Here is a 25,125-nt window from a genome sequence, read left to right as displayed (position 1 = left end):
CTTTAAAGGACAACCGACACCACTTTTTTGTTTCCTAACTGACATCAGAAAAACGTTTTATAGCATCTAAAATACCCAAAACACGCAGTATGATATATTTAGTCAAATTCAAAACACCAATAAAAATGACTAAAAGTGTCCGAAAACTACTTCAAATTGAACCCGGAAGTAGCCAGTTTCAGAAGGTCCCGCCCCCTTGTTCGTGATGTCACGCCAGGATGTATTGCCTTGCTCTAGAACAGGGTTCGGGAACCTTTTTGACTAAGAGAGCCATAAAAGTAAAATATTTAGAAATGTTTTTCAGTGAGAGCCACACGCACGCGCGTGCGTGCACATGCAAACGCTCGACTGCGCGCGCACACGCACGCGCGGCCATTTTTCAACAAAATATCAGAATGTATTATTTAAAAAAACTTTGTGATAGTTATCACCGTTAACATGAATGGTTTCCGTTCCTCGTGATTGGTAAAAACCCAGGCAAACGATCAGAATGAAATTCAATTTGCCGGTCCAGAGGCGAAGTTGCTGCTAGCTAGCCTGCACACGGCTCATAAGCTTTCACACTTGCTATCTGCAATCTACTTGTCGCAGAAGTATGTTGATGCTAACGTTAACATGGGGCTTGTTAAAATGTCACTGATATTTGAATGTTTCATTGCAAATTAGAATCAGAACATTTTCTCTCCTCTAATGCTCCGGTGCATTCACGCTGAAGTGCACTAGTTGGGCTCATTTAAAGGGGCGTTTACCTGTTTCAACTTGACAGCCACTATCATTCAATCAAAATGGCGCTTTCGGCCATTCTAGGTCAGTGTCATCCAATCATAATTGCGCTTTCCGCCAACTGCAGCCCCAACGGGAAATTAACGGCGAGAAAAAAACCGACAATATGTATTTAGTTTTATCGGCGAGCCATATGCAATCATCAAAAGAGCCATATATGGCTCGCGAGCCATAGGTTCCCGACCCCTGCATATAGAATCAAAACAATGGCTTCAGATTCGGAGAAGATGCTCTCTTGTTACTCATCCAGTTATGAATATGATTGAAATACTTCTGAAGAGGAAAGCATACATGTTTGCAATCGATTAAAGAAGTCCTTCCGTGTCATTTTGAGGCATCTGGACTCCGATGTAGCGTCGCAGAAAATGCAAAAGATGGCGCACAAGCTCCATTTGTAATGTGCTGATTAGTCTGCTGGGAATTTGTGTCAGCGAATATTGATAGAGTGTTTATGCACATTAGTAAACGTATTATGTTATCCCATGTTAGTTTAGTACATATTATGTTATTGCATGTTCAATTTAGTCGAACCGTATGAAAGCAGGATGTAACGAGTATCAAGTTTCCGTCTGTCCAGCCAACACTGAGTTTGTCCGTAGCTGATTGGATAACAGATCGCTGCTGTGGACGTTCAAAAACTAGTTAGAGCGGGAGCTCTGCTCTCTTTGTTCCTATCTTTGTTCGTGTGCTCCTGACTTCGCTCCTGCCTAGACGATAGAAGTGCTTTTTCTGTCTCACTAGAATAAAGTAGTTTTTTTGTTCACCATCTATCATCGTCACTGATATTTTTATCACTGAACTTCGTTGAACACCGAACCAGAAGAGAAACAAGAATTTGAATCGAATTGGTGCCAAGAAACCTGTGCCAGTCAACCAGCCTGAGCGTTTGAAGAGTGCCACCTGTGTGCTCCAGTCAACGGGAGACGGGGAAAAAGCTCAAGAAGCTCCTGGTGGTTCTGCCCGTTAAAGAATTCCGCACGGGAGACGAGTGTAGGAAAGTCGGTCCTCCTCGGTGAGCCTGCCTCTTGATTGCCGCCAACCGACGAGAGACGGAGAGTTGTTTTTCATCTCTCCGGTGGAGATCGCGGGAGACATGAAGACCATAATCTTCTTGGAAACACCTGCTCGTATCGGCTGTGAATCTCCCATCGTTCTGACTGATTGACTACACGGCTTGTGTTCGAAGTTCACTAGGTGAGTGACGCGCTAGCTAGCAGCCATTATTTGAATGTATTGTGAGATTCCTTTCTGGCCAGAGGTGTCTTCATGTAACCCATGTACCTACCGGTGTAACGCGGTTTTCTTTGGACTAAGGTAAGCCCAAAAAAGAAAACTGAACCAGTGGTTCACTAACGGAATTGTGCACGCGACAAATTCTGGTGCTTATTTATGGGCCAGATGCGTCTGGTTTGTCCACACGCCGACTTGATTCGGAAGTCTTCCAGCGAAAAGATTGTTCACAAGGTGGTGATGCTCTGGAATTCAGTCCTGTGTGAGGGCCGCTTTTGGATGGAGAAACCGAAAGGTTTTTTAATTCTGATGCGGACGTTATATGTTATTTTAAAGAGCAGCTGCTACGGTACTGGGTTATCTGAAATTTAATACATTTTAAATTGGTTGTTCTATGCTAGAATATTGATACAGAAAAGTTTCTTAGTCTCACAAAGAAAAAAAAGTCGGGGCAAAGAAGTCATTTGAGCCGTTAGTGCGCGTGTCAGTGCGTGTGTGTGTGTGTGTGTGTGTGTGTGTGTGTGTGTGTGTGTGCGTAAGTGCATTCATTGTGTGTGCGTGAACGCGCATCGTGACTGAGGATTGGCGCGGTTTGCGCCCCTTTGTTCTTTGTGTTCGAATCAACATCATGGTGTGCCCTTTTCTGAGTGATAGTGAACAGAAGGAATTTGTTTGTTGGAAAATTGGAAATGGGTGCAATTTTTTTTTTCCAAAAAGACTCCAATTCATCGGGATGTTGAATTTATGTCTAAAAAGTTCCCAGGAAGTGAACTTTATTGTAAGAAGTGGATGGCAAGCAAGGATCAGAGAACAGGAACTTGAGGTGAAACGGATTAAGAAAGAGGAGAAAGCAATGTCGCTGACGAAGCCTCTTGGATAGGAGGCGAAACGTCCGAAACCTTCGAAATTGTACAGATGACGGCTGAAGAAACCTTCTCATCGATGGACCACTCATGTACGACTGAGAGCTTACACAGACGTATTGCTGCCAACTTTGGGAGAGACATCCTTCTGCTGGTACGTAACTTAGAAAAGGCCACCTTTAAATTAGCTGACTTAAAGAACCACCTCAGATTCAATCTTAGATGTAGACAGAGCCGGTTAATTCCTAAATGCTTGAAGCAAGCACCCCTGGAACCCGGATACTTAGCCGATAAAATGCAACAAAATTATACTAAGAAAATTCTAAATTTCCGAATTAGGAGATTTAACATAGAGATAAAAAAAACAAACAGTCAGAAATAGAAACTTATTATCAGCGATTACAAACTAAACTTACCCACAAAATCTATCAGGAAGTGTGTGACTTTACTAAATCCGGTTATATGAGGCACCATAGCAAAACCAAAGAGAGACAAAAGGGTAAATTTCAAAAATTACTTTTACTGAAACAATCTCAGCTACTGGTAAACACGCGAAAAATTAGGAATGAACAGTTTGCAAGGGAGAATTGGATCAAAAATTTGTCAGACAGAGATCTCTCAGAGACAGAAAAGGCGGTACTTACCAAAGGTATAAATTTCTCAGTGACTCCTAAAACTATACCTACAATAGATTACATCACAGCTACTGAATCGGCTATTAAAAATAACAAACTTTCGTATGCAGAGGCAGATGATCTACGCATTAAAATATCAGCTCTTCTCAGTAGTGCCAAACTTCCTCCGTCCAACATAACATTAGAAGAGAGAAAGGCGTTAACTACTCTACAAAAAGACAAAAATATTACTATTTTGCCAGCAGACAAGGGTAGATGCACAGTGCTTCTCAACACATTGGATTATGAAGACAAAATAAATAGGTTAATCAGTCATTCTAACACGTATGACCAACTAAAAAGGGACCCTTCCAATAGATACAAGAAAGAAATGATTGACTGTCTCCAAAAGTTAGAGAAAGGAAAACATATAGACAAACAGATGTATTTTAGATTATACCCGGGAGAGGCCACGCCATGTATCTATGGCCTGCCAAAAATACATAAAGAAGGGTTCCCCCTCAGACCCATTGTTTGTAGCATTGACTCCTCTACATACAATGTAGCCAAATATTTAAAAACTATTTTAGCTCCGTTGGTTGGTAACACAGAATATCACGTAGAGAACACCACAGGGTTTGTAGAGAGGATCAAAGACCTCATATTGGAACCTGAGGAAACTTTGGCATCATACGATGTGACTTCCCTCTTTACATCTGTCCCAACCCCAGCAGCAGTCTCAGTGGTGAGGATGAGGCTGCTGGCGGATGTTTCTCTGCATGAAAGAACCAAACTTAAACCGGATCACATCTGCCAATTATTAGAAATCTGCCTTAATACTACTTATTTTCAATTTCGGGAAACATTTTATAAACAAATTCATGGTTGTGCTATGGGCTCACCAGTTTCACCCATAGTGGCTAATCTTTACATGGAAGAGATGGAGAAACAGGCCCTCACATCCTTCCCGGGGACAAAACCTAGACACTGGTTTAGATATGTGGACGATACTTTTGTCATAATTAAGAAACAAGAAATTCAATCCTTCACAGATCACCTCAACTCTGTAGACTTCAACATTAAATTTACTCGTGAGGACATTCAAGAGAACCAACTAGCCTTCTTGGATTGTAAAGTAATTATAAAAGAGGACAGAGCGCTAAAAACAGAAGTCTTTAGGAAGGCTACGCACACTGACCAATACTTACTTTTTGACTCTAACCACCCTTTACAACACAAACTAGGAGTTATCAGAACCCTCCAGCATAGGGCTAAACTAATACCAACTAGCACTGAAGGTAGAGAAAAGGAGTCAAAACATATCAGGAGAGCACTCACTAACTGTGGGTACCCTCAGTGGTCATTCAACAAATGTCAGAAAGAAAGAATAGGGAATGAAACCAATAATTCTCAAGATACAAAAAGGAGAGGAGTAGCAGTACCGTACATTGCAGGAGTTTTTGAAAAATTACAAAGAGTCCTTTGGCAACATAAAATTCCTACTTATTTCAAACCGATAAACACGTTAAGGCAAAAATTAGTGCTGAAGCAAGCACCCCTGGAACCCGGATACTTAGCCGATAAAATGCAACAAAATTATACTAAGAAAATTCTAAATTTCCGAATTAGGAGATTTAACATAGAGATAAAAAAAACAAACAGTCAGAAATAGAAACTTATTATCAGCGATTACAAACTAAACTTACCCACAAAATCTATCAGGAAGTGTGTGACTTTACTAAATCCGGTTATATGAGGCACCATAGCAAAACCAAAGAGAGACAAAAGGGTAAATTTCAAAAATTACTTTTACTGAAACAATCTCAGCTACTGGTAAACACGCGAAAAATTAGGAATGAACAGTTTGCAAGGGAGAATTGGATCAAAAATTTGTCAGACAGAGATCTCTCAGAGACAGAAAAGGCGGTACTTACCAAAGGTATAAATTTCTCAGTGACTCCTAAAACTATACCTACAATAGATTACATCACAGCTACTGAATCGGCTATTAAAAATAACAAACTTTCGTATGCAGAGGCAGATGATCTACGCATTAAAATATCAGCTCTTCTCAGTAGTGCCAAACTTCCTCCGTCCAACATAACATTAGAAGAGAGAAAGGCGTTAACTACTCTACAAAAAGACAAAAATATTACTATTTTGCCAGCAGACAAGGGTAGATGCACAGTGCTTCTCAACACATTGGATTATGAAGACAAAATAAATAGGTTAATCAGTCATTCTAACACGTATGACCAACTAAAAAGGGACCCTTCCAATAGATACAAGAAAGAAATGATTGACTGTCTCCAAAAGTTAGAGAAAGGAAAACATATAGACAAACAGATGTATTTTAGATTATACCCGGGAGAGGCCACGCCATGTATCTATGGCCTGCCAAAAATACATAAAGAAGGGTTCCCCCTCAGACCCATTGTTTGTAGCATTGACTCCTCTACATACAATGTAGCCAAATATTTAAAAACTATTTTAGCTCCGTTGGTTGGTAACACAGAATATCACGTAGAGAACACCACAGGGTTTGTAGAGAGGATCAAAGACCTCATATTGGAACCTGAGGAAACTTTGGCATCATACGATGTGACTTCCCTCTTTACATCTGTCCCAACCCCAGCAGCAGTCTCAGTGGTGAGGATGAGGCTGCTGGCGGATGTTTCTCTGCATGAAAGAACCAAACTTAAACCGGATCACATCTGCCAATTATTAGAAATCTGCCTTAATACTACTTATTTTCAATTTCGGGAAACATTTTATAAACAAATTCATGGTTGTGCTATGGGCTCACCAGTTTCACCCATAGTGGCTAATCTTTACATGGAAGAGATGGAGAAACAGGCCCTCACATCCTTCCCGGGGACAAAACCTAGACACTGGTTTAGATATGTGGACGATACTTTTGTCATAATTAAGAAACAAGAAATTCAATCCTTCACAGATCACCTCAACTCTGTAGACTTCAACATTAAATTTACTCGTGAGGACATTCAAGAGAACCAACTAGCCTTCTTGGATTGTAAAGTAATTATAAAAGAGGACAGAGCGCTAAAAACAGAAGTCTTTAGGAAGGCTACGCACACTGACCAATACTTACTTTTTGACTCTAACCACCCTTTACAACACAAACTAGGAGTTATCAGAACCCTCCAGCATAGGGCTAAACTAATACCAACTAGCACTGAAGGTAGAGAAAAGGAGTCAAAACATATCAGGAGAGCACTCACTAACTGTGGGTACCCTCAGTGGTCATTCAACAAATGTCAGAAAGAAAGAATAGGGAATGAAACCAATAATTCTCAAGATACAAAAAGGAGAGGAGTAGCAGTACCGTACATTGCAGGAGTTTTTGAAAAATTACAAAGAGTCCTTTGGCAACATAAAATTCCTACTTATTTCAAACCGATAAACACGTTAAGGCAAAAATTAGTGCATCCAAAAGATAGGCTGCCAAATGAAAAACAAAGTAATGTAGTTTATTCCATACATTGTAAGAATGAAAATTGTAAAGAGCAGTACATTTGGGAGACTCAACAAATTCTCCAAAAAAGACTTTATCAACATTGCAGGGATAATATAAGTGGACCTCAATCGGCAGTACATTTGCACCTAAAAGCTAGCAACCACTCATTTGACGACAATGAGGTTAAAATCTTAGCGAAAGAACATAGATGGTTTGAAAGGGGGGTAAAAGAAGCGATTCTTATAAAACAACAAAATCCTTCATTAAACCGGTCTGGTGGGGTGAGGTTCAATTTGAATCGTTCATACAATAGCCTGCTTAGGCCAAACAGGTTAGGCAACTTTCGTAATGCTGATGAGGGTCGTTATGCTGATGAGGTGATACCGGTGGGAGTGGGGGTAATAGGCCAGTCGTTAGTCAGGAATGTAGGAACAATCAGTGGGGCCACAGGGAGGGGTCCTCTGCCCCCCCAACCTGAGAGTAGGGACCTATCATAGCTGTGTCCGGCGCCACCATGTCTGGACATTAGGGATATATAAATAGGGCCGATACGACCAGTCAGACTTTAGTTCGCTGACGAAGCCTCTTGGATAGGAGGCGAAACGTCCGAAACCTTCAAAATTGTACAGATGACGGCTGAAGAAACCTTCTCATCCGGACATTATGGAAAAAATCCACCGGAGTAGGAAATTCAACATTAAAAAAAAATGGGATACATGTGAAAACATACTGAAAGGACGCTTTCAATATGCTTTTCTGACACCCCAACTGTATTCTTTTCTGACATGATGTGGATTCCATATATGTTGAGCAATTCAAGCAGATTGGAAAGAATGAAAAAGCTATGTCTTCAAACATGGCCGCTGAAGAAGTACCTCCTGCCTTAGGAGGACAAAGGAGCTCGTGTTCTTAAAATCGCCATTGCTGAGACAGAGAATTAACCGATGCAGTAGGCGGGGCGAGCTGTGGAATGGGGAATTTGAGCTTGGGAGTCAGAGGTCAAAGAGGGGGGGAGGTTCTGCGCGCGGGGTCCACCCGACCACTTCCTCCAACGGCTGCCCTCTTTTCTCCCCCATATACTGTTCCCCCTCCCCTTACTGCTTTATGTAGATCAGATGTGGTGTAGGATAAGAATAGATTGGAACACACGTCCCCTACTGGGGACACTCAGTCGTTACATCTTTTTTTTTTCTACTCAAACTACTCAATAGCCATGGGTTTGGTCCACATCATCTTGCTGTACGAATTTGTGAAGACAATCCAAATGACACACGTAGAACCTCCCATTCCATCAGCCTGCGAAATTCCACTAATACATCCAACAAATTCAGAAAAGTGCCCGAGCATGGCACATCCTGTAGCCTGCTTGCCACTACAAGATGCAGGAATCATCTCATTTCCCCTTAACATCCTCGTGAACGAAGCACGACAAAATTGAAGTGATTATCCTCATGGTTCTTGGTACGCTTGTATCAAGTCAGGGAAGGCTTGGACCACTGGTTGGGCCTCCGTTGTGGTCCATTCTGAGCCCAAAACAAAATGGGTTCAAAATAGCTGTGCCCAAGAAGCAAAACGAACTGTCGTCAAGATAGCTCGAGGGAACTGGTTAGGAACAGGAACAGGAACTGGAACTGGTACAATGATTGATATCCAACTCGCTATCATAACTCTTGATGTGGCAGGATGCATGGACTTGAGACTCTGTCCTGATTCTCGTGAACATCACACTGGTTTTCCCGTAACTATATGCATCATGTCATCTTTGACATCACCAGTCGTGACATCGCCGTTCCAAAATAAACCGCACATCAGACTGACAGCCTATGTTGAAATACCTGCCAAAAAAGCCCAAAATTCAGGTGTCATGGACGCATTATATCAACCGTTTGCAGGAGAAAAACATGACTGGAATCCGTTGTTATCAAACACGTGGTGTCGTTATGCTACACTAATTGCTAAACAAAATAGGAAAAGTAATTGCTTCGTTTGTTCGTATATGCCACATTCCGTGACGCAACAACGAGTGCATTCAAAGGTATTTGGAGATAAAATGGCTCGAGCTGCGTATATGTTAATATCTTCGCATAAACCTGATCAACATTTTCCAGTTCTTCGCAATGCTTCGAGAGGAGAGATTGTTCCAAGTTTGGATACCATTTTGGAAACTGAAAATCAGGTTATGACCGAGAGCGGATTGCGATTACCAGTATGCGTTGCAATGTACGGTACAGGTCAAAACTTAGGTTTTATAGATGAGGATAGATGTTTATATGTGCTACCGTTAAACACCAATGTCACCATTTTACCCGTATCTTCACATCTTTGGTGGTTATGTGGTTGGAAAGTATATTCTTTTATTCCTCCGAGAGCATACGGTATGTGCGCACCTGTTACTGTAACTGACAATACTTTCTTCGTTACCAGTCGTCCAGCGCACCATCATGTGAAAAGAAGAGTGTCATTTAAGCCCCATGATTCGATCTGGGGAACTGATGTTCCAGAACAATTCAAACACCATAGCACGGGAAGTAAGGTAATGTTAGCTCTTTTTCCATAAATTGGAGTGGCTAAAAACATGCTACGAATTGAAACAATTGACTACAGGTTTCAAGTGTTTGGAAATGCCAGTTTGGAAGTAGATGAATTGCAAAACACTGAAATTGCAGCAATTAGACAAATGGTGCTGCAAAATAGAATGGTTTTGGACCTTTTGACGGCCCCACAAGGGGGCGTCTGTGCTATGGTGGGTGACACTTGTACGTACATACCCGAAGAAGCGAATTTCATAAACATGACTGATGCTTTGTCTGTTATCAGGGATCTCAGAGATGCCATGGCCAAGGATCACCGGCCTGATCAACCGTGGATCTTTGACGGGCTCTTTGGGGGCCCTTGGTATAAGATTTTGCTCAGAGTGTTTATCCCTTTCGCAATTGTGATTGTATTTATTTTCTTAGTCATTGGTTGTATTATTCCATGCTTAAGCGCAATGCTAATGAATATGATAACTAATTCTCAGGTGAATTACGCAAAGGTTTTGTATCAACAAATGCGTGAAGGGGACCCTGTGTTGTAGCTAGGAATAGTACACCATGGCTAGAGAGTGGTTGCTCCAACAAACAAAAGCAAAAAAAAAAGAAACGGAGAGTTTTCCCTCATTAAAATTTAAAAACCCTCACAAATGGAGAGGTTATATATCACAGCAGCAAAGTTGTGATAGAGGTTTTTGGAGAAGGCGCCATGGTGTTAGTTAGATTAGGTTAGATAATATTAGATAATGTTATATAGATTAGATTAGATTAGATTAGATTAGATTAGATTAGATTAGATGAGTAAAGTAAAAATAAAGAATGGTTCCCTGTGCAGTTAATATGACGTGCATGCATGAAAAATTTTGGAAATGTATGAACTGATGTTTAAATGTGCAACAGGAGGGAATGATAGAGTGTGTATGCACATTAGTAAACATATTATGTAATCCCATGTTATTTTAGTACATATTATGTTATTGCATGTTCAATTTAGTCAAACCGTATGAAAGCAGGATGTAACGAGTATCAAGTTTCCGTCTATGTCCAGCCAACACTGAGTTGTCCGTAGCTGATTGGATAACAGATCGCTGCTGTGGATGTTCAAAAACTAGTCGGAGCGGGAGCTCTGCTCTCTTTGTTCCTATCTTTGTTCGTGTGCTCCTGACTTCGCTCCTGCCTCGACGATAGAAGTGCTTTTTCTGTCTCACTGGAATAAAGTAGTTTTTTGTTCACCATCTATCATCGTCACTGATATTTTTATCACTGAACTTCGTTGAACACCGAACCAGAAGAGAAACAAGAATTTGAATCGAACAAATATCAAATAGTAGTCTTGCTGCAACACACAACGATTCACCATCGCATTATTTATGTGTTTCCTTCTAATTTTGCCATCAACACAGACGGATCAACACAAAGTTTTCAGACCAAACAAACTACCCAACATGCATTGTGTGTCGCTTTCTCAGTCAGGGGCGTTCCAGACGTGACGTCACGTGAGGACTCCTCACCAACTCAAAAACAAAACGTCCTGAATATTCAGCGTGAGTCTTAATAAAGTAAAATACAGCTATATGCGGTGGAATCTTTGTAAAATATGCTCAGTAGAAGTCATTTGAAGCCATTTTACAAATTATGGACACAACTTGTCCGGAGGCGTCGGTTGTCCTTTCAAGTTACATTTTGACAGTTCCTTTTTTCTCATGATGTTCATGGTGATTTTTTTTAGTAGATTTGCTGTGATACTGTATATACTGCAATTTATGGATGGAAACACTGTTTCAATATAATTGGGGATGCGGAGATTGTTTTCTGCCCTTTTCGTCATGCTTTGTGATTGAGACCATTAAATGCAACAAACACAGGAAATCCTGATCTGCGTCATCGGTATCAATTGTCGCAGATGGCCACCATAGGTTTCAAACATACAGTAGAAATAATAATAATATTAATTTACATCTTAAGTGCCTTTCAAAGCTCTCAAGGACACTTTACAGTACAGACAGATAAAATACAATCACAAATAGAATGCAATAAATAAAATACAATTATAAATAGAAACAAGATATAAAGCTACACAGAAAATGGAATTGTAAATAGGTGACTTTTGAGATGTGACTTGAAGGTGAGAAGAGAATCCATGTTACGAATGTTGGGAGGATGTGAGGTCCAGAGTTTGGGGGGGAGAGAAGCTGAAGGCGCTGTCACCCATCGTGCTGAGACGGGCAGGGGGGGGGGGGGGGCACACAGAGGTGGAGGGAGGAAGAGGATCTGAGGGAACGAGAGGGAATAGAAATTTGAAGAAGGTCAGAACGGTATGGGGGGCAAGGTTATGAATAGCTTTAAATGTATAAAGACGGATTTGAAAGTTGATTCTATATTTGACCGGGAGCCAGTGGAGTTCTTGGAGGACGGGGGTGATGTGGTGAAAGGATGAGGTTCTGTTGATGATCCGAGCTGAAGAATTCTGGAAGAGTTGAAGTTTGTGGAGAAGTCTCTGAGGGACACCAAAGAGAAGTGAATTGCAATAGTCAATCCGGGAGGTGACAAGACGATGAACGAGGGTAGCAATGGTGTGAGGAGTGAGAGACGATTGAGATATTTGAAAGGCATGTTTCAAAAGCCAGACATAAAGTTACTAAGCAGGTGCTGGAAATAGTCATGCCTCTAAAATGTTTGAGAAGTGAACGGCACTGTTTAAAAATAAATCCACCCATTCCTGGACTTATCCTCATAAGTGTTCACTGGTAAGCAAGAGTGTGAAGACAGGACACGCTCTCGATTAGTTTCCACACAATCGTAGCCACAACTAGACAATCAAGCATTCGCAATCACAGTCACAATTGTGGAGAACATATTGAGAAATGTATTTTCTGCAGTTTTGGGCACTTCGGCATATAGAGGGCGCACCACATTATATAAAGTAAATGTCTGTCAGAGCGGTGCAAGACATGTATCATGACTGTAAGACAGTTGTGAGGTGTGCTGTCGGTGTGACGGAGGAATTCAAGGTGGAGGTGGGACTCCACCAGGGGTCAACTTTGAGCCCCTTCTTGTTTGCTATGGTGATGGGCAGGCTGACAGACAATGTTAGACAATAATCTCCTTGGACAATGATGTTTGCAGATGACATTGTGATCTGTAGCGAGAGCAGGGAACAGGTGGCGGAGAAACTAGAGATGTGGAGATATGCCCTGGAAAGGAGAGGAATTAAGATCAGTCGCAGCAAGACAGAATACATGTGTGTGAATGACAGGGATCCAAGTGCAAGAGTGATGCTACAGGGAGAAGAAATAAAGAAGGTGGAAGATTTTAAGTACTTGGGGTCAACTGTCCAGAGCAATGGAGAGTGTGGAAAAGAGGTGAAGAAGCGTGTCCAGGCAGGCTGGAGCGGCTGGAGAAAAATGTCAGGTGTGATGTGTGATAGAAGGGTTTCAGCTAGGATGAAAGGAAAAGTGTATAAAACCGTGGTCAGACCAGCCATGGTGTTTGGACTGGAGACAGTGCCACTGAAGAAAAGACAGGAAGCAGAGCTGGAGGTAGCAGAGCTGAAGATGTTGAGGTTTTCTTTGGGAGTGACCAGGTTGGATAGGATCAGGAATGAGGACATTAGAGGGACAACTCATGTTAGAGGCTTTGCAGAGAAAGTCAGAGAGCCCAGACTGAGATGGTTTGGACATGTCCAGAGGAGACTACATCGGGAGAAGGATTCTGAGCCTTGAACTGCCAGGCAGGAGACCAAGAGGAAGACCGAAGAGGAGGTTTATGGATGTGGTCAAAGAGGACATGAAGGTAGCTGGTGTGAGAGAAGAGGATGCACAAAACCGGGATAGATGGAGGACACTGATTCACTGTGGCGACCCCTGAGGGGAAAAGCTGAAAGGAAAAGAAGAAGGTTAGATAAAATCAGTAATGAGTACATTAGAGGGACAACTCATATTCGAGGCTTTGGAGAGAAAGTCAGAAAGGCTCGACTGAGATGGTTTGGACATGTCCAGAGGAGAGAGAGTGACTATATCGGGAAAAGGATGCTGAGCCTTGAACTTCCAGGCAGGAGACCGAGAGGAAGACCAAAGAGGAGGTTTATGGATGTTGTCAAAGAGGACATGAAGGCAGCTGGTATGAGAGAAGAGGATGCACAAAACCGGGATAGATGGAGGACATTGATTCGCTGTGGCGAACCCTGAAGGGAAAAGACGAAAGGAAAAGAAGAAGAAGACCACATTATATAAAGTATAAATACTGTTTACAGATTTTAATCATGCTGGTACTCACAAACGATTGCCCACAAATCCCCGAGGGATTTGTGGGCCGGGCTCTGGGGCTGAACTGGGGGCGGGATAGGGGGTGGTGGAGGTGGTGCGCCAAACCCTACTTCGCTGATTTTTGACTATTCCGGGTGGTCCTGGTCCCCATTGACCACGAAAAATGAGGGATTACTATTTTTACATCGAACATGGGTGGTTGCAATATGAAGCGTGCGAACAGGTGTAAAACCCTAAAATACATTAAAAACATCCCCAGAAAAGAAGCTACAACATTATCTGAAGTTGCGTCATAAATCCACCAGGAGGAGTTACACTGAAGTGAATACATGACATTTAAAATACAGTAAAGTGTCGTTATATCGATATCGGATATATCGATAGTCCCGGTTATATCGATACTATTTCTATGCACGCACGGAGAAAATTACATGCAAACAGGGTCGGATATATCGATAGTCCCGGTTATATCGATATTTTTTCGGACTCCCTTGAATATCGATATAACGAGACTTTACTGTACTACTAGAAATCAGAACATTGATATTTATTGCATGTATAATGCACACCGGATTATCAGGCGCACCATCAGATGTGGAGAAAATTCAATATTTGTAGTTGCGGCTTATGATGCAAAAAATATGGCTACATCGAAAACTTAGTCTGGCACCAAAGGTCAGAGGCAGACATGCCAACTACTCATGCAACCACCAATATTTTTTTATGTTTATGTCTTGCTATATAATTGAATTAAATTCATGGTTTTATTCATATACAGTAAAGTCTCGTTATATCGATATTTTCGGGAGTCTGAAAAAATATCGATATAAGCGGACTATAGATATATCATATCCTGCGCCGAACTGCATTAAAAGTGGGCAATAAATGGGGGATCTTTGATATGGCATGTCATTTTCTCCTTGAGTTCATGGATTGCGTATCTAGCATGTTTTAGTACTGTAGTGACGTGAAAAATAAACTTACGCATTCAATAAAAATGTCTTTACACTTTTTTAATGACTATTTCTTTTCTAAAATTCAACCAATGCAAAATCCGCACGTTGTTCTATACACACGAGAGAAACCACGAACGCCAGCATGTACATGCTGTCTGAAAAACAATGATTATTGCAAGCGATAAAGATATGTGAATACAACACATTTAAATACATGTATGGACAACAAAAACTGCAACGTTTACATTCCTAACGATAGTATTCTGCGGCACGTCGAATTCTTTCGCAATAGAGGATTTGCTCCTTGTTGGATTCTCCTTGACAGCCACTATTTCCTTGTACTTTGTTTTTTTGTTTCCCCATGGTTGAAATTGGTGTTGAACAACTGAATAATGTGTAAGAAGACTACAGTATGTTTCAGATGCTATTGCAGCTCTGCTACACTGTGCAAAACACGAAAGCTGGTCACGTGACCAACGGTGTGACCGATACAGATATCGCTAATGGTGGTACTGTATAGAAACCCTTAAAGGACAACCGACGTCTCCGGACAAGTTGTGTCCGTAATTTGTAAAATGTCTTCAAATGACTTCTACTGAGCGTATTTTACAAAAATTCCACCGCATATAACTATATTTTACGTTTTAAGACTCACACTGAATATTCCGGATGTCTTGCTTTTGAGTTGGTGACGACTCCGTACGTTACGTCACTGAAGCAATACCCCTGACCGAAAAAAGGAGACATTGTAGCAGTTCTTCCATCACGTCAATGCGTTTGGCTGTACTTGGCTGGTCTGAAAACTTCGTGTAGCACCAAAAAAGAGGCAGAAGAGGGTGACAAAGCTCCATGTAAGGAATTAATCAACCTGTGGAAACAGGTTGATTAATTCCTTACAGGAGCTTTGTCGCCATTTTCTGCCTCTTTTTGTGCTACATTTCCCGCCCCCAGATTCCTCAAAATGGCATGGAATCAAGTCTTTAATTGATACGGAAGGACTTCTTTAATCGATTGCAAACATGTATACTATCCTCTTCAGAACTATTTGAATCATATTCATAATTGGACGAGTAACAAGAAAACATATTCTCTGAATCTGAAGCCATTGTTTTGATTCTCGATCAAAGCTAGACGCCTTGGCATGACGTCACAAACTGGGGCCGGGACCTTCTGAAACTGGCCACTTCCGGTTTCAAATCGAAGTGCTTTTTAGACACTTTAAGTAATTTTTATTGGTGTTCTGCATTTGACTATTTTTGGGTATTTTAGATGCTATAAAACGTTTTTCTGATGTCAGTTAAGAAACAAAAAAATGAGCTTAAATGGCTGGTGGGAGATGAAAAGGGCACCGTAGTAACCGGATTATTGTAATAACCCGGTATCGTACTAAACAGAACTAATTATACATCAAAGACTAGAAATTTGCCATGAAATGAAACTAGTCTCGTAATATGCAGTACTATCAATATAACCGATATCGATATAACAAGACTTTACTGTAATTCATTTTGATAACGTGGTATAAAGCTAGACATTGATGAAATGGATATTTTTTTTCTAATCTAAACTGCACTGTTTCCATCAGGATGCGATTGTGAACCTGACGGTGTCACTCAGCCACAGTGCAACAAAGACAACGGTCACTGCCTTTGTGTAGAAGGGGTGTCTGGTTCACGTTGTGACAGCTGCGCCCGTGGGTTCTCTGGCACCTTTCCCAACTGCCACCGCTGCCACCAATGCTTTGCGGAGTGGGATGCTGTGATTGGACAATTAACAAATCAGACGCACCGTCTTGCCAACAAGGTCAATGCTCTCAAAATGAGTGGAGTCAGCGGTCCCTACAGAAAGTCAACAGACAGTATGGAAAGAAGTTTATCTGACATCCACGCCATGCTAAACCAAAACCTAGCTTCACAACCTCTAAGCGAGATCCAACATCTCTTAGTAGAGGCCAAGTAAGAGTGGATTCAAAAGACTCAATGTTGAGAAAGGCATAACCTGTGAAATCTAACCTTTTGTATCCATGTGCCCATTAGTGATTTGATGGGGACTTTGAGTCAATCACTGAACCACACGGAAAAGATTCTTCGCAACGTGCAAGAGGAGAATAGCGGGACGGAGACCAAATTAAAATTGATGATGGCTAATGCTGAGAAACTCGGGCAGACCGTTCAGGACATTATGGATCAGATTGAGTTTATCAGGAACTCCGATGTCCGAGGTAAGACTGGAGGTTCCTTCATACGTTTAGGTGTTTTTTGATTCAAACGTTTACATGGGCTATTTGTTGTTTGTGCTATTGTTACAACTTCAGCCAAGGAGATCGTTGGATTCACAGGTGAATATAATTGTTTGTGCTGAGCATTAGTTACCGTTTGCTACATCAACCTATTTTGCTCATGGATGGTTTCTTTCTTGTTCTTTGGCAAGTCCACATATTTATAAAAAAAAATCATATAACGGATAAATAAAACAGTGTTGCGTGGCCCGGTAGTCGAGTGGTTAGCACGCCGGTTTCATAGTGCAGAGGTCGTGATTTCAAGACCCGGTCCGGCCTCCCTGTGTGGAGTTTGCATGTTCTCCCCGGTCCCGCGTGGGTTTTCTCCGGGTCCTCCGGTTTCCTCCCACATTTCAAAAACATGCATGGTAGGCTGATTGAACACTCCAAATTGTCCCTAGCTAGGTGTGAGTGTGAGTGTGGATGGTTGTTTGTCTCTGTGTGCCCTGTGATTGGCTGGCAACCAATTCAGGGTGTCCCCCGCCTGGTGCCCGAAGGCGGCTGGGATAGGCTCCAGCACCCCACGCAACCCTAATGAGGAAAAAGTGGCCCGGAAAATGGATGGATGGATAAAACGGTGTGTGCAGGGTCTTATGACGACGAAAATTAATTCATTCTTGATGTGATAAATGTGTATTTTGGAACAATGTTGATTTAGTAAAATATTTTTTCTTTCATACTATTACTTTTTTTGGCCATTTAAACATTGAAGAAGATCACTGAACAAGTGTACTTAATCGATTAATGATGTAGCAGATATCAAACTCCAGGCACGGGGCCCAGATTTCGCCCCCACATTAGTTTAAGTGGCCTATGGAAGCAAATCAAAGAGAACAACTTTCATGACACTTGCTCAAATCTCGACCAACACTTCAAATTCTCATTTGTAATAAATAGGAGTGTTACTGTAAGCATTTTCAGCATTTTGCCAAACCCTCATGACAGAAACTTAAACAATAGGCGATTAAGTCTGTGTAAGTTCTCCGTCGTACAGGAGCGGTCCATTGATGAAAAGGTTTCTTCAGCCATCATTTGTACTTATTTGAAGGTGTCGGACGTTTCGTTTCTCATCCAAGAGGCTTTGTCAGCTAACTAAAATTTGCTGGTAGCTATGGCCCGATATATATATATATATATATATATATATATATATCTACTGTCCAGAGGTGGGAGTGCCAGACCTCTGCTTTGATACACTGATTACTTCAATTGTCATGACTGATTACGTCTATTGTCCTGCCTGATTATGGGGTTTACGCTGGCCTGATTGCCCTATTTGCTCTGTTATCACCTTATCAGCATGACTAAGCCTATGTGGGCCCGCCGCCGCGTTCTTGTCGCCGCGTTCTCGCCGCCGACGCCCAACCCTGCCCTCGTTCTCGTCGTGGCGGTCCAGAGTTCCGACGCCCACCCTTCTTGGCTCTAGTCCTTGCCAGCGGACACTTCCCCCTCTGGTGCCATCAAACGGTCGATTGCTGTGCAAAAGTGATATGCTGGCTGGCTGGCCAAAATTGTCCTTTGTGTTTGTGAAGACCAGAAACAGTTATTTTGTATCCTCATTTCGTGCAATGCTGTAATATTCTCTGTTAAGATAAATGAGGCATAATGCTGAATGTTGGTCGGATCTGGCAACCCAGCCACAACGCTACATCCGGTACTTTAATTTAAAAAAAAAGAGTTCTTGTACAATGCTGAGATGATAATAATAATAAGCGACACAGAAAATGCCATTTTAAAGAGGTGGCTTTTGAGATGGGATTTGAAGGTGGGAAGAGAATCGATGTCATGAATGTTGGCAGGAAGTGAGTTCCAGAGTTTGGGGGCAGAGCAGCTGAAAGCTCTGTCCCCCATCGTGCTGAGATGAGGTGGAAGGTGGAGGTGGAGGAGGATCTGAGGGAAGACATCACACCAATGATCCTCAAGTCACAGTTTCTTCTTTTTTTTTTGTTATTTTTTCTGAATGTGGACATGGGATTTGGCTGCTGTTAAGTGCAAAGCTGAATCTACCCTGTGAGATAGCCACCTCAAAAACTCATCTAGTCTATTTGCCTTGACGACTTTAACAGAAAGCTGATGAAATTAACTAAACAATACAAATGAAAGCTAATTGTTTTGTGAACTGACTTTCGCGTACGAGTACAGCAGATGCAGTGTTTGCTTTTAGGATGCTGATAGAGAAGTACAGAGAAGGTCAGAAGGAATTGCATTGTGTCTTTGTAGATCCACACTTCCACTCTTATCTCTCTGACCGCTCTCAGTTCATCCAAATGAACTCCTTCACTTCACAGTCCTCTCCTGTATCTTCTGATGTGCCCCAGGGCTCTGTCCTGGGACCTCTCCTCTTTATCACCTACCTTCTTCTTACCAGGTGCAGCCAAGACTGTCACTAAGTACTTCCTGCAGTCTCGGGGAGCTGAAGTCCGAGCAAATGCATCCACCACTGATCCAGGCAGTCCGACAGAGAACTCCGCAAAACTACGTAACCTCACAGAGGAGAAGATGAACCTAAACAGAGATGAGTTCCTTAGGAAACACACTGAGTACGCACAAAGACTAGACGACCTTGCTGGTCAAATCCAGACTCTGGACCTGACAGAGCTCAGCCACAAGGTACAAATGTTCTCTTCAACACAATCAGGTATTCAGAAAAAGTGTATTGACCTTTTGTCACATTTCAGGCTTCAAAGATTCAGATCTAAAATTGGAATTTTGTCTGAACAATCAACACCAACACAATGGTGAAATGACTGTCAGTATAAACCCAATTCCAATGACATTAGGTCATTGTGCTAAAGGACAACCGACACCACTTTATTGTTTCCTAACTGACATCACAAAAACTTTTTATAGCATCTAAAATACCCAAAACACACAGGCTCATATTTTTAGTCAAATGCAAAACACCAATAAAAATGACTTCAAGTGTCACAAAACTACTTCAAAAAGATCTCGGGATGGCGAGTTTCAGAAGGTCTCGCCCCCTTTTTCGTGACGTCACACCAGGACGTCTTGCCTTGCTCGAGAATCACAACAATGGCTTCAGATTCGGAGAAGATGCTTTCTAGTTACTCATCCAGTTCTGAATATGATTCAAATAGTTCTGAAGAGGAAAGCATAAATGTTTGCCATCGAATAAAGAAGTCCTTGCGTATCAATTCGAGCCGTCTGGACTCCAATGTAGCGCCCAGGAAATGCAGAAGATGGCGCCCAAGCTCCGATGTAAATGGGCTGATTTGTCTGCTGAGAATTTGTGTCAACTAGTATCAAAGTTTTTTTGTTGCAACACACAACGATTCACCATGGCGTTATTTATGTTTTCCTTCTAATTTCACCAACAACACGGATCGACACGAAGTTTTCCGACCGAACAAAGTACCCAAAATGCATTGTGTGTCGCTTTCTCGGTCAGGGGCGTTCCAGACGTGACGTCACGTCAAGAATCCTCACCAACTCGAAAACAAGACTTTCTGAATATTCAGCGCGAGTCTTAAAACGCAAATATAGCTTATATGCCGTGGAATCTTTGTCAAATACGCTCAGTAGAAGTCATACAAATGATGGACACAACTTATCCGGAGGCATCGGTTGTCCTTTAATCATGCTAAGCAAAGGAATCTTCCTTTGCTCTTGTGAGCATTTAAATCCCCCAGCAAAGACTGTTTTGTAAAATGCTAACAATTTCAATGTATATTTCTTCACAGACATGTGGCAATCTAGCAGGCAATGAATCATGTTCCTCACCCTGTGGGGGATTAGGATGTATCAATGCACAGGGTGGCCCCATGTGTGGAGGAGAAGCATGTAATGGTGTGTTGACGAAGGTTCAGTCCAGCTGGCAGAAAACATTAGAGTCTGAACAGAAAATGCTAAATGCTATGGAAGAAGTGGACAAACTTGCCAAAATGGTACAAGCACAAGCATTGGAGAATTTCTTCCAAGGCAATTGGTTTGGTCTCACATATACGTACTTTGTTTAGGTGTCTGAGGCAAAACAAAAAGCAGATCAAGCAAAAATGAGCGCGCACAACGTTTTTATGAAGACAAACAGGACGAATCACAATATTGATCAGAGCAATGAAGAGTTACGGACCTTTATTCGAGAAATTCGAGAATTCCTCACAGGTAAATCACACTCTCTGTTTGTCTGTCAGTCTGTACACTGTAAAATCCACCCCTTGTGAACGAATCACCAATGCAAGCGATCACAATTTAGAATAAATACAGGAAAGTCTCGTTATATCGATATTCAAGGGAGTCCGAAAAAATATCGATATAACCGGGACTATCGATATATCCGGCCCTGTTTGCATGTAATTTTCTCTGTGCGTGCATAGAAATAGTATCGATATAACCGGGACTATCGATATATCCGATATCGATATAACGAGACTTTACTGTAAGTAGAATTGACTGAAAAATGATTTTTATCATCATGCTAAATATTAATTGTTGATCAAATAGTCACTTCAGGAGTGTCAGATAAAATAATGTAAGTGCTGAGTAAAACAACGGCATTGTTCCCGTTAAGTATCCACCTATAAATATTTTTCTTTTTTTTAGAGGATGGAGCCGATTTGGAGAGTATCGAAAAAGTTGCAAATGAGGTGCTGGCCATGCAGATGCCAACCACACCCAAGCAGCTTCAGAACCTCACAGATGAAATTTGCAAATTGGTGGGGGAGCTTGGTCATGTGGAGACTATCCTACAGGAGAGCAATAATGACAGTGAGACAGCTGAAAGTCTACTGAAACAAGCCCGACAAGCTAGGTGAGTGTCCTCTTGTGTCCCGAGCTAACTTATTATTTTTGATGGTACAGCCGTTTCCACTGACAACAGGCTCAATATCAATCAATCAATAGCAATTACAAAACACACGTCCTTCTGAATAAATGGATGCCGGTCGTCAAAATGATAATCGATCAAAAGCCGTCTTCAGCCGTCATCTGTACTTCTTTGAAGGTGTCAGACGTTTCGCTTATTATCCAAGATGCTTCTTCAGTGAACTAAAGTCTTACTGGTAGTTTCGGCCCTATATATATATATCCCTACTGTCCAGACATGGCGGTGCCGGACTCGGCTATGATAGGTCCCTGCTCTCAGGTTGAGGGGAGCAGTGGATCCACTGATTGCTCCTATTGTCCTGACGAACGACTGGCCTGATTGCCCTATTTGTTCTGGTATCACCTCCTCACCAAAAAAAATTATAATCTGTTCATCAAGCACTGTAGTTGTGCTTTGCTTTTTTTGCTCGTCCGATCAAAATCACAGATCTTCATCAAAATTGGCTGCCAAGTATTGGAGGGAGAAAATGATGTTGAGAAAGTATTGTTTCAATTATGCTGATTATGACATGAGTAGTGGACCCAAATCTGAACAGTTCGCTCTTCAGACCCTCACAAATAGGTTAGGAAGTAGTGTAGTTCCACGCTCAATGGTTGACCTGGCACACTGTCGATGCAAACATTTGTACATAAGCCATTCAATAATAGCATCTCATATTTTCATATCTATACAGTGATACCTCGGTTTACGAACACTTTTGTTAATATACGTTTCGCCTAACGAAAGTTAAATTCGCAAGAAAGGGGAGTAAAAGAAGCGATTTTCGTAAAACAACTAAATCCTTCATTAAACCGATATGGTGGGGTGAGGTTCAATTTGGATCGTTCATACAATAGCCTGCTTGGGCAACATAGGATTAGTAATACTGATGAGGTGATACCGGTGGAAATGGGGCAATCACGCCAGTTGTTAGTCAGAACAATAGGAACAATCAGTGGAGCATGCAGGGAGTAGTCCTCTGCTTCCCCCAACCTGACAGCAGGGACCTATCATAGCAGAGTCCGGCACCGCTATGTCTGGACAGTAGGGATATATATATATAGGGCCTAAACTACCAGTAAGACTTTAGTTTGCTGACGAAGCATCTTTTATAAGAAGCGAAACGTCCGACACCTTCAAAGAAGTACAGATGACGGCTGAAGAAACCTTTTCATCGATAGACCACTCCTGTACGACTGAGATCTTACACAGACATTAAATTCGCAGGAATATAATCTCGGCATACGAACTATTTTTCGGGAATTTTTCGGGAAACACACGGAGCGCCACAATGAGTGATGTGTCGTTCGCGAACGAACCAGTTCTTGGAGCTGGAAATGGCAGCCGACTTTTTTTTGTACTCTATTCCCCGCAGTTTATGTATGATTCAGTATGCCTCTGTACACTATTTGTTGAAGTATATGTATAGATATGAAAATATGACACACTATTATTGAATGGTTTATGTCCAAAGCATCTACAGTGCGCCAGGTTAAACATTGTGGCCCGCGAGTCAAAAACTTTGTCCCCCCCCCAATGTTCTAGAGCAGGGTGCTCACACTTTTTCAGCATACGAGCTACTTACAAAAACTACCAAGTCAAAATGATCTACCCACGACAAAAATGCAAAACATAATTATTTTCAAATGTTTTCAGGATTCTTTGTATGTACAATGTATGTTGCATAACTGAATAAGCCAATATTGCACAACACACATAATAACTACATATACATAACATAATAAATAATTATTCACATTTTTTTGTAATTACCTGAGTTTACTTTGATGACTTGCACTGAATTGAATCAGCCAGGGATGCATAGTCCGTACAGGAGCTGCTGACAGCCAGCCTCAAGCACATTTCCAAATGTTCATCATTCATGGTGGAACGGTATTTGGACTTAATGATCTTCATGTAGGAAAAGGCTGACTCGCATAAATAAGTGGAGCCGAATAATGCAGTCAAGGAGGTAGCACATTTCCTCAAGTTGGGGTACTTTTCCTGTGTGAGTAAGTTACAGAACTGTCCAAGTCTCTGAACAAGGAGTCAGCTGCTTCAACGAATGCTTCTTTTACCATCTCTCCGTCTTGGAAGGACTTATTGTTTTTAACGATGGCGTGACTCACCTGGAACGATGCTTCGGTGGCGACTTTCGCTTTTGAAGTATGTTGAGTGAAAAATGACTGCTGTCCGGACAACTGGGATTTTAGTTCGTCCACCTTTCTCTTTCTCAGCTGGCTTTTCGGCGGGAAGTCAATGTCGTATTTTCCATGAACAGTCCGAAAATGGCGCTCCACATTTTCCCATTCCGTATGAAAGTAATATGTTTTGCCCCCTTACTTGGTCCCGCTTTCTCACTCATTTTGACCACCATATGTTTTAGCAAGGGCTTAAAATCTGAGGTAATTCGCTGACTAGCTTGTAAATTTTGCTGCGTTTAGCGCCGTTGTTTACACATGCACAGCGACCTAAAGGTAAAAATTCAGTTGTCATCTGAATGGTTGCCCTGTATGTCAATCAAGTGATGGGACGTTTGATAGGCTGACAAATGTTTTTTTTTTACTGTCACGCTGTGATCGACCAGTAGATCGCGATCGACGTAATGAGCATAAAACAAGGTAATCTTGCTAGAATTGTGTTCATTTTTTTGCGTTCTATAAAAAAACAAACATGACTTTGGTCATTATTTTAGGAAGGTGACGATCTTCAGTTTGAACATTTTGTGATTCTTAATGGTCTCTGTTAAAAAAAAAGATCAAGACTGTCATCATAAAACAAATCCCTATATTTAACAGTCAGGAGGCAGCTGCTGTGAAGGAATCTGCTGAGATGGTCAAACATGCGTTTGAAGAAACTCAGAGAGCTCAAACAACTGCCAGCAGTGCCATGCGGCAGGCCGCGGAAGATATCAAGAACACCAACAAGCTGCTGCTCTCAGTCAGGCCTCTTGTCTTATCCTTCACATCGATTTCAACTCTTCATCAGCAAAGTGTACTAACGCATCTTAACTGTGTTGCACTCAGGTCAAATCCGGTACATCAGATGTGGAAATAAAATTGGGCAATGCCACGAGGTGGCTGCAGCAGCTTGATGAGGATGTGACGCTACTGAGAAACCAAACTCTGAATGCCACACTGAGCAGTCAACAGACCATTCAGGATGCAACAAGCATCAGGAAAATAGTCAAAGAAGTGAAAAGGGTAAGTTCCAAAGACCAGAAAGTGGACCAGACTATGGCTCAGGAGGGGGAAATTGCTCTCTGGAGAAAGGAGAAAAAAATTTCCAGATTGATTATTTATCCT

General features: G+C 41.7%; 1 protein-coding gene across 1 annotated transcript in view; it reads left to right on the top strand.

The window, feature by feature from the left end:
- Positions 1-25,125, top strand: part of LOC148898526 (laminin subunit beta-1-like) — a 97,234-nt gene that overhangs the window by 48,544 nt on the left and 23,565 nt on the right. The window contains exons 24-31 of the mRNA XM_088995735.1: positions 16,306-16,675; positions 16,757-16,941; positions 19,367-19,608; positions 20,700-20,903; positions 20,976-21,120; positions 21,559-21,766; positions 24,619-24,760; positions 24,847-25,023. Of these exons, the coding sequence (XP_088851861.1) occupies positions 16,306-16,675; positions 16,757-16,941; positions 19,367-19,608; positions 20,700-20,903; positions 20,976-21,120; positions 21,559-21,766; positions 24,619-24,760; positions 24,847-25,023 (1,673 nt within the window). The remainder of the gene's footprint in view (positions 1-16,305; positions 16,676-16,756; positions 16,942-19,366; positions 19,609-20,699; positions 20,904-20,975; positions 21,121-21,558; positions 21,767-24,618; positions 24,761-24,846; positions 25,024-25,125) is intronic.

The sequence above is a fragment of the Hippocampus bargibanti genome, linkage group LG05 (genome assembly GCF_051943395.1).
Source record: "Hippocampus bargibanti isolate YZ-2025 linkage group LG05, ASM5194339v1, whole genome shotgun sequence".
Taxonomy (NCBI): Eukaryota; Metazoa; Chordata; class Actinopteri; order Syngnathiformes; family Syngnathidae; genus Hippocampus; species Hippocampus bargibanti.
The sequence above is the reverse complement of the archived record's forward strand: the minus strand, read 5'-3'. Positions and strand labels throughout refer to the sequence as shown.